The sequence below is a fragment of the Rattus norvegicus genome, chromosome 17, assembly GCF_021556685.1.
Source record: "Rattus norvegicus strain SHRSP/BbbUtx chromosome 17, alternate assembly SHRSP_T2T, whole genome shotgun sequence".
NCBI classification, from domain to species: domain Eukaryota; kingdom Metazoa; phylum Chordata; class Mammalia; order Rodentia; family Muridae; genus Rattus; species Rattus norvegicus.
Genome location: NC_141550.1, coordinates 33,672,501 through 33,685,764, shown reverse-complemented (window position 1 = coordinate 33,685,764; position 13,264 = coordinate 33,672,501). Strand labels below are relative to the sequence as shown.

Here is a 13,264-nt window from a genome sequence, read left to right as displayed (position 1 = left end):
TGTGCTGTGCTGTGCTGTGCTGTGCTGTGCTGTGCTGTGCTGTGCTGTGCTGTGCTGTGCTGTGCTGTGCTGTGCTGCTCTGAGCTGTGCTGTGCTGTGCTGCTCTGAGCTGTGCTGTGCTGCTCTGAGCTGTGCTGTGCTGTGCTGCTCTGTGCTGTGCTGTGCTGCGCTGTGCTGTGCTGCTCTGAGGTGTGCTGTGCTGATCTGAGCTGTGCTGTGCTGCTCTGAGGTGTGCTGTGCTGATCTGAGCTGTGCTGTGCTGATCTGAGCTGTGCTGTTCTGTGCTGTGCTGTGCTGTGCTGTGCTGTGCTGTGCTGTGCTGTGCTGTGCTGTGCTGTGCTGCTCTGTGCTGTGCTGTGCTGTGCTGATCTGAGCTGTGCTGTGCTGTGCTGTGCTGCTCTGTGCTGTGCTGTGCTGTGCTGATCTGAGCTGTGCTGTGCTGTGCTGCTCTGAGCTGTGCTGTGCTGCTCTGCGCTGCGCTGTGTAGAGATGTCTGGTGTCCTTAGGTTGGTACACTTGGAATCTCCACTTGCGGTGACACTTGTTGCAGGCATGGATGTGTATGTTGTATATGCACATGCACTCTTCAATGAAAACGCTTCTTACCTCTTGCCCCACTGAGCTTCTATTCTGATTCTTTTCTTTTCTTTTGTGCTCTTTCTTCTTCAAGGAGAATTATGCCTTCCCACTTGTCCCTCAGCCTATCATAACCCCTGACAAATGGCCAGTACTCAGCGCTTGTAGAGAAGTGCACTGGGCGCATAGGCAGCTCTGGAGGTTTCAGTGCTTTGGAAGCCATCTGAAGGGAGAATATACCTGGGAAAAGGTTCTGTGCCTACCCCTCACAGCCTTCACGTGCTCCGTGCCACAGTGCAGACCTCTGTCCATATGGTGCAGAGCACACACATAGCCTGGGAACCTACAGTGGCTCTCCTGAGTAGTTGTGTGCCGAACAAGTATCCAGAAAAGAAGGACAAGGGTCAGAGTAGTGAACTGTGACATTCACAGTCATCACAAACTCCACAGTTCACAAAGCATACTGATACCGTGTCACGTCTCCTCTGGGAGCCATCGTCCTTGCCTTCTAAGCCATGCTTCCAGCGCCACACAGAAGAGGTTGAAACTCAAGGTTGCTTTCCACATAGCTCCAGGGGCATGTAGTGTGGCAGCGAGGAGACTGAGCGGGGAGCTCGCAGGATCAGGGCGGTCAGAAGTAAGCTGGCTTCTCAGGCTTGGCCATCCACACAACAGGGAAACCTTCCTCATCTGAGCCACGGCAGCTGTACAGGGTTCGCAGCCAGGGTGACAGGCAGGGTGAACAGAGCAGGCTAAGGAAGAACTCCAGTTCTTGTGCCCGTCAGCAGTAACCATGTGACTCAGGGATGGCTTGAAGATAGCACTCTGATGGGAAGCCTAAGCCTCAGCGAGCCTGTGAGCATGGAAAAGCTGAGACAGCACTGGCCCCAGCACGGCCTGGCTCTACACCGGCAGACTCGAAGACATCTTAGGAAATGGCAGCAACTGTTTCTGTCTAACAGATGTTAAGTAGTAAACGTTACTTGTTACTTTTTTTTCCTTCATAGGACAAGACATTTCAAAGAAAGTATTAAATTCATTCATGAGTGCCGACTCCAGGGTGAGGGCTGTCTTGTACATTGGTATGTATGACTCTTGCTTAATATATTGTCAGAAGTTTGATTTCCAGTTGATGTCTTTCTATCTAATGCTCTGATAAAATGCCAAGACCAACACAGCGTATAAAATAAATCATTTAATTGGGGGTTCCAGAGAGTTAGAGTTTATAGCCGTCATGAGGAGCAGCATGGCAGCAGGCTGGCAGGCATGGAGGCATGATGCTGGAGCAGTATCTCACACGCATGCTGCACTGCGGCCCTGCTCCCTAGTAGTCCCTTCTCCTTTCTCTGGAAGAAAGCGAACTGGCTTTGCTTTTGTTTTTGATTCAGTCACTGCTAGGATTTCTAGAGATTGTTATGTTGTCAAGGTTGGTGGCACAAAAGACTGTCATTTCTAGCGTGGCATTTCACTAGGACAGCCTGTCACGTGTCAGCTGGTCCTGGAAAGCTCATACCAGGCCCCACATTGTCATTCCAAAGCCCTGCTTCCTCCTACCCACTCTGTCAGAAACTGTGGGTGCTTAGACATACATTTTTATAATATACTGTGGGCGCTTGGACGTACATTTCTGTAATATACTGTGGGCGCTTGGATGTACATTTCTATAATATACTGTGGGCGCTTAGACGTACATTTCTGTAATATACTGTGGGCGCTTGGACGTACATTTCTATAATATACTGTGGGCGCTTAGACGTACATTTCTGTAATATACTGTGGGCGCTTGGACGTACATTTCTGTAATATACTGTGGGTGCTTGGGTGTACATTTCTATAATATACTGTGGGCGCTTAGACGTACATTTCTATAATATACTGTGGGCGCTTAGACGTACATTTCTATAATATACTGTGGGCGCTTAGATGTACATTTCTATAATATATTGTGGGCGCTTAGACGTACATTTCTATAATATCAAACCAACTCCTTTCCATTTGCCGCTTTTGTTGGGTGTGTTTGATTCCAGTCATTTACTTTAAATGATCCAAGCATACTTAGAAGTAAACATTTTATTGACAGTGACCCACCTGTAGTCTCCTGTACTTTTTTATCATAAATGGAAGGTCAGTGTCCCACGTCCATGGGTTCCAACCCCATTATTTCATCCATAAATTGGAAGTATCCAGGAAAGTGTCTCTGTACCAAACATGTATGTGTTTTCCTTGTCCTCCCTTCTCATACAGTGTAGAATAGCAGCCGTCGTGCTGGCATCTGACTGTGGTGCACCACACTGTCACAGATGCATGACAATGTAGTAGGATGTCTGATAGCACTGAGTACCATGCCCGTCCTGTGAGACTGTGGACACCACAGCGAGCTCGGGGGCCAGTGACCCATGGGCAGAAAGAACAACTGTACATGCGCAGCAGCACACACAGTGACTAGAAAGACAAGCCAGCACGCGTAGTAAGTGCAGTGCCTGTACAGTACTCTGCACTCCGCCTGGGAGTTCTAGGTGTGTGTTCGCACCTCTGCCATCGTTTGAATGGAGACTGATCATCTCCCCTCTGTCTACAATGATGTGCAACATTAATTAACTGAAAGTATAAGTCTTTTGACTGAGTAAAAGCACCCACCTTTGCAGCACAAGCTGTATGAAGTGCTTCTCTTGGTGCTATGCTGGTGACAGCCCCTGACAGAAAAGACAGAAAAGCCACACTCAAAAGCCATGAGCAAGTAACCTATAAAAGCAGCAAAGGACAGGAGATATTTCAGTAGCTTTTAAGAACGATGTTTTGCAGATTCACACACATTTACGCTTATATACATATTAAATAATATAGTTTATTTCTTGCTATACTGTTTTGTTTTTAAAGACAGTGGTATAGTCCCTACAAATGGCAGTTGTTTCAGCCTCCCTCCATTTGGATTAAAGTGTCTTGGAGTGCAGTTGCGGGTGGTTGATAAAGGTTCTGAAACCCCAATCCCTGGGTCTCTCCCTCCTGGTGAATTCACATAAAGAATTTCAACCTAAGAGGATATATTTGTTTAAAACTCCCTTGCAAGTTCCTAATAAAGAGCTGTGGTGGCAAGCCAGTGCTGAAGAGGGCAATACTATTGTTGTCATTAGAATACTGTAGACCTGATCTTCACATCCCTTAAAAAGCACAGATTAGACTTCCTCTGTGGTAACTGAGGAAGCTATGAAGCCTTCTGAGCCTAGTAGGTTTTGGTTGGAATTGGTGCAGAGGTTGGAAGCCCCAAGCCCTCTCTGTGCCTCGGTTACATTATTGCCCAAGGAAATAGAAAATGTCCAGACCACATCCTACGAGGAGAGTGTGGAGATGAGGCTGGAAGTCTTGGAGTGCTTGAGCCCCAGCATGTACCACAGAGGACAGTTCTTCTGTGATCCTGAATGGTTCCCTAGCAAGCCTTGCCTGCTCCATGAAACCCTGAAGGCAGACAGGCTCTTGAAAATGAGGCCCTTTAGATGGCTAGAGATAGATCTGCAGTTCCCAAACTGTCCTGGCAACATGTGGTTGTCTCGGTCCTGCAGCCTGGCTGGGGTCTCCAGGAGTGTGACACTGGTGATCGCATACATCATGACTGTCACCGACTTTGGCTGGGAAGAGGCCTTACACACCGTTCGTGCAGGGAGGTCCTGTGCCAACCCCAACCTGGGCTTCCAAAGGCAGCTGCAGGAGTTTGAGAAACACGAAGTGCGGCAGGTGAGTGGGGCACTGTTCAGATGCAGGCAGCCACGCTGGGCTGTACTTGCACTGAGAGAATTGTGGTCCTTGGGACTGGAAGGCCGCAGAAGCCCTTGGGGCCGAGGTCTCCCTGCACCTCAGAGTTGTCCTGCATCCTTTGTGCTCCTGCACTGCAGCCGCAAGATCTGTTGTGTAGTACCTGGTGCCCACATCAGCTTGTCTCTCTCTGTGGGTGTACTTAATCTTCCTGGTTTGGCCTGCTTTCTTATTTTTCTTTTCTGTTTTGAATTCACCTCAACCTTCGAGCTTTCAAAGTTATGATCAAGCAGATGAGAGTGGAAAGGGTTATTTTTCAGTACTAACCGTGGTAACCCAGGTGTTATCTTCTTTGCTGGAGTGAAACAAGGTCACCTTTCTACAAGATGATTCTGACTTGCAAACTTTATCTCTTCCTGTTTTCTCCGTGGATTCTTTTAATCAGTCCTGGTTATCACAGGCAGATGGCACAAGAGCATAACTGTTCCAAGTCTGCCAAGTAGATGCGTAGTCAGCAGATTTCCGAGTCATGAGCTGAGATATCAGACAGCTAAAGGAACAGCTATTTCTCTTCCTTGCCATTGGCTGTCGACCACAAAGCTGTGGTTGATGCCCAATGACCTTTTATTCCATGTTTCTATGAGGGAACTTCACCATTGCTTAAGAGGTGAGAGTCACTGGGAATTCACGTGTGTGTAACATTTGGGATTTCTCTCCAACTTCTCCAGTATCGGCAATGGCTGAGAGAAGAATATGGAGAGAACCCCTTGCGGGATGCAGAAGAAGCCAAAAGCATTCTGGGTAAATATAAAGAGCAAGGGCGCATGGAGCCCCGGCCTAGCAGCAGGCGGTGGAGCAGCCTTTCAGCCCTGCCTGCTCTCACCTACAATAACTACACAACAGAGACCTAACACAGAGAGCCTGTGTCTGCCTCCTGCTGCAGGGCTTCTGGGTTGCCTACCCTGTGCTGGTGTGCCTGGTGTGCTGGCTCCCGCCTCTGAGGACTACAAGAGGAGGTCGCAGCGAGGTGGAGCACTTGGGGCTCCTCCCCAGGACCCTGCCCCACTCAGGCCTTTTCAGTCTCCCGCCTTGGCCCACTCTTTTCCTCACCTGAACTTGCCCAGCCTGGGATGCTACCCAGCCACTGTGTATTTCTCATATGTGTGTAAGAGCATGTGTGTGTGTGTAAGAGTGTGCATATATACCTACCAATGTATGCAATGTGAACCAGTATACATGTAAATGTGTCTCTGCATGTGGGAACTGAGTGTTTATGGTGCTGAAAGTTATAAGCCCCTGCTGCTAGAACTGTGATGGGCATATTGTTCAATCCGCATGGAAGTCATTTGAACTTGGCCCCTGAAAAGCTACTCACCAAGTAATAGCCCATCCCTGTGGTGAGTGAGAGCTCAGGGTGTGAGCAGCTGGAAACAGTGGTGTTCCAGATCCTGGTGGTATAGAGGAAGGAACAGGACCCCCCCCCCCCAGAGGAAGGGTGGCATAATCCCAGAAAGTTTTATGTGTATAGGAACAAGGGAGGTGCTGGTGAGCATTGTCTTAGACTTGATAAGTACATCAGACCTCAGCCTCCCTGCTGGCTCAAGTCATGCTCCACTCATCATGTCCCTGAGTTCCACTTGGTGCCTGCTGTGTGTGGGTCCAGCATCATTTGACTTCCATGGTGATCCGGTATGGTGACATGGAGGACCTGAGACACAGTAACCCTATACCAGAGGTCTGGCCCACCTTCTGTCTGCTTTTACACACTCAAACCTCTGGCCAGCCTCTTGCTGCAGGGGTCTCATCTCAGGTCTGCATGTACCTGGAGGAACTGGAAAGAAAGAACAATCATTAAACACCATAGCAGTTTGTGATTTAAAATGCCTAAGCCTTCACGGAGCTCATTGTTGTATGCTGTGGACTCGACCTTTGACTCAGCTACCTCATGAGGTTCCTTCCTTCCGTCCTTCCTTTCTTCCTTCCCTCCTTCTTCCATCTATCCATCTATCCTTCTCTCCTTCCTTCCTTCCTTCTTTAAGGTTGGGGTTTCTTTGGTACCCCAATCAACCCTGCTTCATAGTTGAGAATCTTTGTCATGTGGCTTTTGTTTTTGAAACCAAAGAGAAGAGCATACTTATGTCATTGAGCAATTTAATATTTGCCGTTTGGCTTCCATAAGGTTTTCTAGTGGGTCAATCCCCACATTCTGGCCATGGGAGCTCCTTAGCTCGAAGTTTGTGGCAGCAGGCACCCCAAGAAGCTCTGCACAGTCTGGGGTCCAGTTCTTTATGCCAATTCACATGTCTTCAGCATGCAGAACCATGCAAATGAAAAATACACTCACCCTCTCCCTAAAGACACTGCACCCAGGTCTCTCTGAACTGTAAGAAGACTCTGAGTAAGAAGCAGCAGTCTTCCTGTGTGTATGGAGCCTTTTGGGGCCAGGGAAGTGAGGTTGAACTCTCCATGTGTGCAGTCCCTGCATAGGTAGTGAGAAAAGGAAAGATGTCCAATAACTCGGCATCGTTAGCTAAACTGAATTACCGTAAGCCAAGGAATAGCATAGGGAGTGAAGCTTGAATGTGGTGCCCGTGTGAACAGCGACATATGTTTCCGTAGGTTCTCCACTGTCTTAGTTTTTGTTGCCAGTGATGTTCTTTCTCCACAGCTGCCCCGGGAATTCTGAAGTACTGGGCCTTTCTCAGAAGACTGTAATGTACCTGAAGTTTCTGAAATATTACAAAGCTCAGGCTGGTGCTGCCAAAAAGAAAAGTCACGTAGAGTTTATTTTTAAGAATGCAATGGTGATTTGTATACTTGTTTATTTTTCATTTTAAACGGAATGCATGTATAATCATGTTGGAATATGTTAAGAACTATGGAGCTTCTGTAGCAAGAGAAAGTATCTTTGCCTTAACTCCACTGCTGTGGTTGTTCCTTCCACCTGACCAAGGCTCAAACAATAATCTCAAGAGCTCTGTCTGTTTCCAAATATTACCTGCTTCTCATGACGATACCCAAGAAGGAAGCCTGCACCTGGGAAATGTGCAGCGTGAACTCTGCCCTCCAGTTAAGTTCTCCAGCTCCAGACATGTCTCTTGGTGTGTGTTTTACCCACTGTTGTTATTCTATACGGTAGAATTACCAAACGCTATTCAGATTTCTTAATAAAGGGCAAGTTAACCAAGTCTGATACCAAGCGCAGTGTGTTCTTTTGTGGCCTACGACAGTCCCACGTTTCTCTGGAGGAGCCCATTGAGCCTGGTCTTGGCTCAGAAGACGTGCTTCTCTCCACCAGGCAGGACAGCACACACTAGGAAGGTACATAACACACGATGACTAAAAGATAAAATTGGCCTGGGGCTGTTGGGACTGGAGGTGTAGCTCAGAGTAATGCCCTTCCCTTGTGTCTTTCATCCTTGCACCAAAAAGAAACACTGATCCTCTGTGGGTATAAAGAAGTGAGACACAGAGTGACACTGTCCCTGCAGAGTGAACACTTTGATTATTTGGTCTCTCTGGGGTTAGTGTATACCACAGGGATGCACACTGACCAGGCAATCCACAGACTCATTCCAAATCCATTTTTTCAGTTCTTTATATGAAGTAACTCAAAACTCACTTGAAGAGCAATTTAAGGCCAGCTACCAAATTTTCCTGTCTACATCTGGTAAAGTTGAGCTTCAGATGAGGCAAGTAATATTTGAGGTAATGTACTTGACCTTGACCTCTTGTGCCTGGAAGCTCCTGTTGTGCCAGGCAAGGAGCCTTGGGCATATCTCTCAAACCAGCTTTAAGCTGTGGGGACACTGTGGCTGCATAAGCCAGGCACATGGCAGTCCTGGGAGAGCCGTCATGCCTACATGGGGGTAAGAAAGCTGAGCAGAACAGGTTCCTCTGGGACAAACCCAGTCCTTCTGAGCCAATACTGCTTGTAGCCTGATGTCCCTCCCTGCCTGTTTCTCACTACCCTTACAATTTGTAAACTTAGATTAGGGAATGTTTCACTTACTGAAAGCTCAAGCCTGGAGCCTGTGCCTACCCTGCTTAAGTCCCTCCATAACAGTAGCTGTGCTTTGGTTGGCGCTCCCTGGGTACAGCCTTGACCTCTTTAGGCTAGAAGCCTGGGGACACCGTCTTCACGACCAAACCAGGTACTTGTAGGCCATGCTGAAGATGGCACCTGGGACTGCACACCTGTGTGGGCACTGGGGCTTATAAGGTTGTGTTCCAGTGGAATGGTTCTCTAGTTGGTTCTCTTCAAACACAGACCTGCCTGTAACAGCATAGAGTCAGTGTCCAGAAAGGGAAAAAGGATTCGTCTCGTTCCTTGATTCAAATGATGCATCTGTCTTTATCACAGCTGAGCCCTAGGACAGTAAGCTGCAGTGGTGACAGCAAAGGAGTGGGCAAGAACCAGTGCAGCCACCCTGGTGCAGTGTGAAAGGGAGCTCCAGGAGACAGGGGTGTTAAGGGAGGGCGTCTTGAAATCAGCGAAGCCTCAAAGACCTGGCATGTAAGTCAGTGTGGCGTGAAGGAATGAGAACCCAGCCTGAGGCTGCACGTAGGGAAGCCTGAAGGTGTAGAGCTTGGCACTGGGAGTCCCAAGCCATCCCCAGGGACTAAGCTGCACTGCATAGGCAGTGGTGAGCTGCAGACCAGGCTGGAAAAGGCCTGGGCTGGCCAGTCCAGTACTGGTACATTCCAGAATCCCTTACTGGAAACACTAGGGACTGGAACAGGAACAGGAGCCTCCATAAATCTAACCTTGATGAACCTTAGGCACACATGCATATGGCGTACACAGAGCCTGGAGTCATTGTCTCATACATTATTGTCAGCACATCTGTGTTTTGACTTTTGCTTGTCACTTGAGATATCAGGTATGGGATTTTCCACTTGTGGAAAATGCCAGAGCTCAAAAAAGTTGGGTTTGGAATCATTGTGGATTGCTCATGTCAGATTAAAAGCACCTATAGTGACAGCCAGTTGTCACTCACAGAGACCCCAGTACCTGTGCACCCCTTTATTTCTAAGCCCAGTGCCTCTCACTGGCCTGTTCTCATCTCCTGTGGCCTAATCCCGGGAGCTTCACGAGGAGCTAAGTGCTATAGGTGAGTGCCCTGGATAGTGGGGAATGAGCTGGTGTGTGATCTGTGCACACAACACAGAAAAACTCTTGCCCCACACAAATGAAATGTAAAATAGTTTATTCTGAACTAAATCAGAATGTCCTGCATGATGTGCTCCACCATGGAGTCAGTGATATGAATGCTGTTTTTTATATTTAAAAAAAAATGAAAGTCAAATTAGAACATATACCAGACCCATTAGCCCAGACATCAAATGGGCAGGTTTCAGTAAAGTGGGAAGATCTCCCTTATAGGCCTCAGATGGTATCTACGCTTTTAGATCTTAGCTTGGAGTTTGGCGGAAGCTATTAATCTGCTAAATTAATTTAATCCAATGTTTTGCCTGATAGGATGATGTTAAGTCAGATAAGGAGATGATAACTTGGCTTCTGGGGGACTAAAAAGGCCGAGATGATTTGGCTCTGAATCTACAGTCTCCCATCTCTCTGCCTTCTGTCCCTACATCTACAGAATTCTAAACAAAAATGTTCCGAGAATTTTGTGTCACACCTGTGTATCGTTGAGGATGGATTGGAGGCCCGTGAAGGAGACAGTTGTAACCACCCCACCATCTGGGTGAGAAACAGTAGTTCCCTGGGCCAAGTCCTACTAATGGTGATGAGAACAAGAGGGCTGGAGTAGACTGGAGTTGGGAGAAACTAGGAGGAACAGGAATTCAGTGACTGTTGGGGAAGTGAGGGTTAGGGTCCTGCCTGCTGTCTAGGAACTTATTGCCAAAACTTGTTCTTTAGTAGTCTACGCTACAGTGTGTGAGCTTCTGCCATATTAAGGTTAGATGTAAGGGAAATGCTAAAGAAGAAACCGGCAGATCTCCAAGGAAGCTCATTGCTGTGTGCAAACATCTTTGCAAAACTCTGGAGCCTGTCCACTCATCTAGGACTCAGTCCCAGGAACCAGACTCCCAGCAACCAGACTCGTGAAGCCTAATGAACAAGTCAGTTTCCAGTTTCCTCGTCATTGAGAGGGAGGCACTAGCTTCCTCCTGGCCAGATTATCTGTCTCATTGTCAACTTCTGGGAGACCAATGTAGTCCTTAAGCTCCTGATCTACTTAATTTCTTGTCAGCCTCACACAAGATGAGGTCATCTGGGAAGAAAACACCTCATTTGAGAAAATTCCTCCATCAGATCATCCTGTAACTCTGTGGGGCATTTTCTTGATTAACGATTGATCTGGGAGGGCCTGACTCACTATGCCCTGGACATGGTCCTGGGTAGTATAAGAAAATAAACTGAGGAAGCCATGGCGAGCAAGCCAGTGATCAAGCAACACTCCTCCATTGGCTCTGCTTCAGTTCCTGCCCCAACTTCTTAGGATGATGGACTACACTACAAGCCTTAAGATGATATAAACCCTTTCCTCTCCAAGTTGCTTTTGGTCATGGCGTTTATCATGACAGTAGAAGACAAAGTAGGGCAAGGCTGTACAGCAAGCATGGAGAATCAGAATGTGAGCTTGGGAGAGGCAGCCCTTGCCCTGCCTGATCTGGCTGTATATCCTGACAAGAATGCTATGGACACCATCAATACTGTTCACAGGGAAGACCTGTGTGTTTCCTGAGGGCTCCATCTCCCCTTGCTAGGCGAGGCTACTGGCTCCAGGTAGACATCTTCAATGAGTTGCCGGCAGACCGATCACCCGTGTTCACACCACATGCTCTACCCAAGCTGAGTCGACAGTAAGTTGTGCTTTTCAGAGTACTAACCTTAAACTTGGGCATTTGCACTTTCCCTGAGGAAAAGATCCTGCTTGTGGTTTAGTTTAGTGCACAGTGAATGATCCTTGCTTGTTTCTGTCTTGCCAGGAGACCTCTCAGTTATCCACAGATGAACTCGGGTGATGGGGTTGGAGGAGAACATGTGTGCACTCAAGGTATTTGTTTTTATCAGTACTTCTTGTTTATTTTCAAGGAAATTTTTAGCCTCCAGAGGAGTAACATGTGCCATGCATGTCTATGACGTGCCACGCTCAAATACCTGGATGTTCAGGCCCTCCGTTCCTTGGCACCTGGCAGTGGCTTGGGAGGCAGATGAGCCCATATTCCACAGCCAGAGCTGGTTACCAACTGTCATTTTGCATGCCAGCCTCTGACATAGAAATAGGGAACACACAGAGAGTCACACCCTTGCCATCCCACATCAGATGGCTCCTCCCATCCTGACCCTGAGTTATTAATAATTTTATTAAGAATGTGCTTTCAACACTCTTGTATATATATGTACTTAGCAAGAAATCACCAAGATGCAAAGGGCGGTTCCGCTTCCCTTATTGCTAGAGAAAGGGAGAAACAAGAACTGCCCTTGACTCCTTACTTGGAAACTTCTTTCCTTTTTTCCACTCAGTGGCATCCCTTGGCCATCAGGTGCAGCAGAACGAAACCAAAGCCAGTGTTATAGATGGCCACCATCTCATGCTCTGAAGGCTGGGCACTTTCTTGTTTCCCTGTCACAGCTCAAGACCTTGAGACCTGTGATGCCAAGAAACTGGGTGAGATTATGTCCATGTCACATCTGCCAGTATCACAAAGTAGTGTCATTTCTCTTGGCAGCTTGGGCTCAAGGGGCTACAGGAAACATCTGATGGTACTCTGAGCACTGAGCCTGCATCTTTCCATCATGGGAAAGACTTGCCAGCACATGTTTGAACATCTGCAAGTTGAGGTTTATTTTGGCTCCAGGTCTCTATGCAAACTATCAATCATAAGAGTTAGTAGCTCACAGTTAATTTTCCTGAAGGTTTTAGTTCGGGTATTAGACTCTGGTCGCCAAAAGGGCTACTTAGCAGGTGTCTGAAAGTGTGGGCAGTTCAATATTCTAATTGCATGTGGTGGTGGCTGTTGACTTAGACGCTGGGTTACAGGAAGTGTTTGGAATGGGTTGTTCTTGTAGAGACCCATGTGTAAAGGCCTGTAATTTAAAATGGTGTCAGAACCTGGGGAAGGGTCTTTCTGGAGCAATCCCTTCGAGGAATAATGCCCTCTGGAACTGTTCCAGTTGGCCATGCTGACTGGCCCAGGGAACCAGAAAAAGATGTAGAAGGCCTGCGACTTGCTGCTCAGCACACATTCAATCATAAACTCTGTGTGCATGGAATATGTTAGAAGCAGGACAGCTCACTATCTCTCCTCTGAGTCCCCTTATGGTCTTCCCTGCTCTCAGCCTCAATTCTTCTCCCAAGGAGCTGCTAAGGGACAAACAGGGACCGGGCTTTCCTCATAAAGATGCTGCACCCTGGGGAAACCCAGAGCTCCGATTGGAAGCTATGTTGGAAAATGAAAATCAGAAAGCTTTCTATGTGCATCAGAGAAATTCTACATTCTGCTTTGGGAAGGGCGTGTCCTTCATGTCTCCAAGCCCAAAGGGTACACATTTCCCTCAGACCTCAAGTTTAGGAGGAAACCTATCATATGCCTGGGCCCCAAGATTAGGATCCTCTTTGGCCTTGTGTGATGCCATCCTGAGGTGGAAGAGGGAAGATAGGAGAGGGGAACTTTGCTCAGCTGTGAATGTTGACCGCTTGAAAATTGGGCTCTGTCTGACAGCATGGCATGGTGTGGTGAAATGATATCACAGCTTTATAGTCACTTCCCTCCCACCAAACGCCCTGTTCTGTGCATTCAGAGCCTCGTCCAGTCATCTACGTTCCTCAGGAGTGAGAGGCATGGGTCCAAGTAATACAGCAAAGTGCTTCCTCAGCAGATGGTCTGAGGTTCCTTGGTGTTTGACCAGATAGGCTTGGCAGTCACACACCAGCTTGGATGAGGCCCAGTTTGATCCAGTTCTCTGGAA

At 47.7% G+C, this 13,264-nt stretch overlaps 1 protein-coding gene across 8 annotated transcripts in view; it reads left to right on the top strand.

Moving 5' to 3' along the window:
- Positions 1–7,522, top strand: part of Dusp22 (dual specificity phosphatase 22) — a 49,127-nt gene extending 41,605 nt beyond the window's left edge. For 2 of the 8 annotated variants that reach the window (XM_087591031.1, XM_087591036.1), the window contains 4 exons: positions 1,584–1,658; positions 4,134–4,305; positions 5,052–5,124; positions 5,267–7,516. In XM_087591031.1, coding sequence (XP_087447157.1) covers positions 1,584–1,658; positions 4,134–4,305; positions 5,052–5,124; positions 5,267–5,565 — 619 coding nt within the window. In that variant the 3' untranslated portion in view covers positions 5,566–7,516. 8 annotated transcript variants of the gene reach the window in all.
- The last annotated feature ends 5,742 nt before the right edge of the window (positions 7,523–13,264 follow it).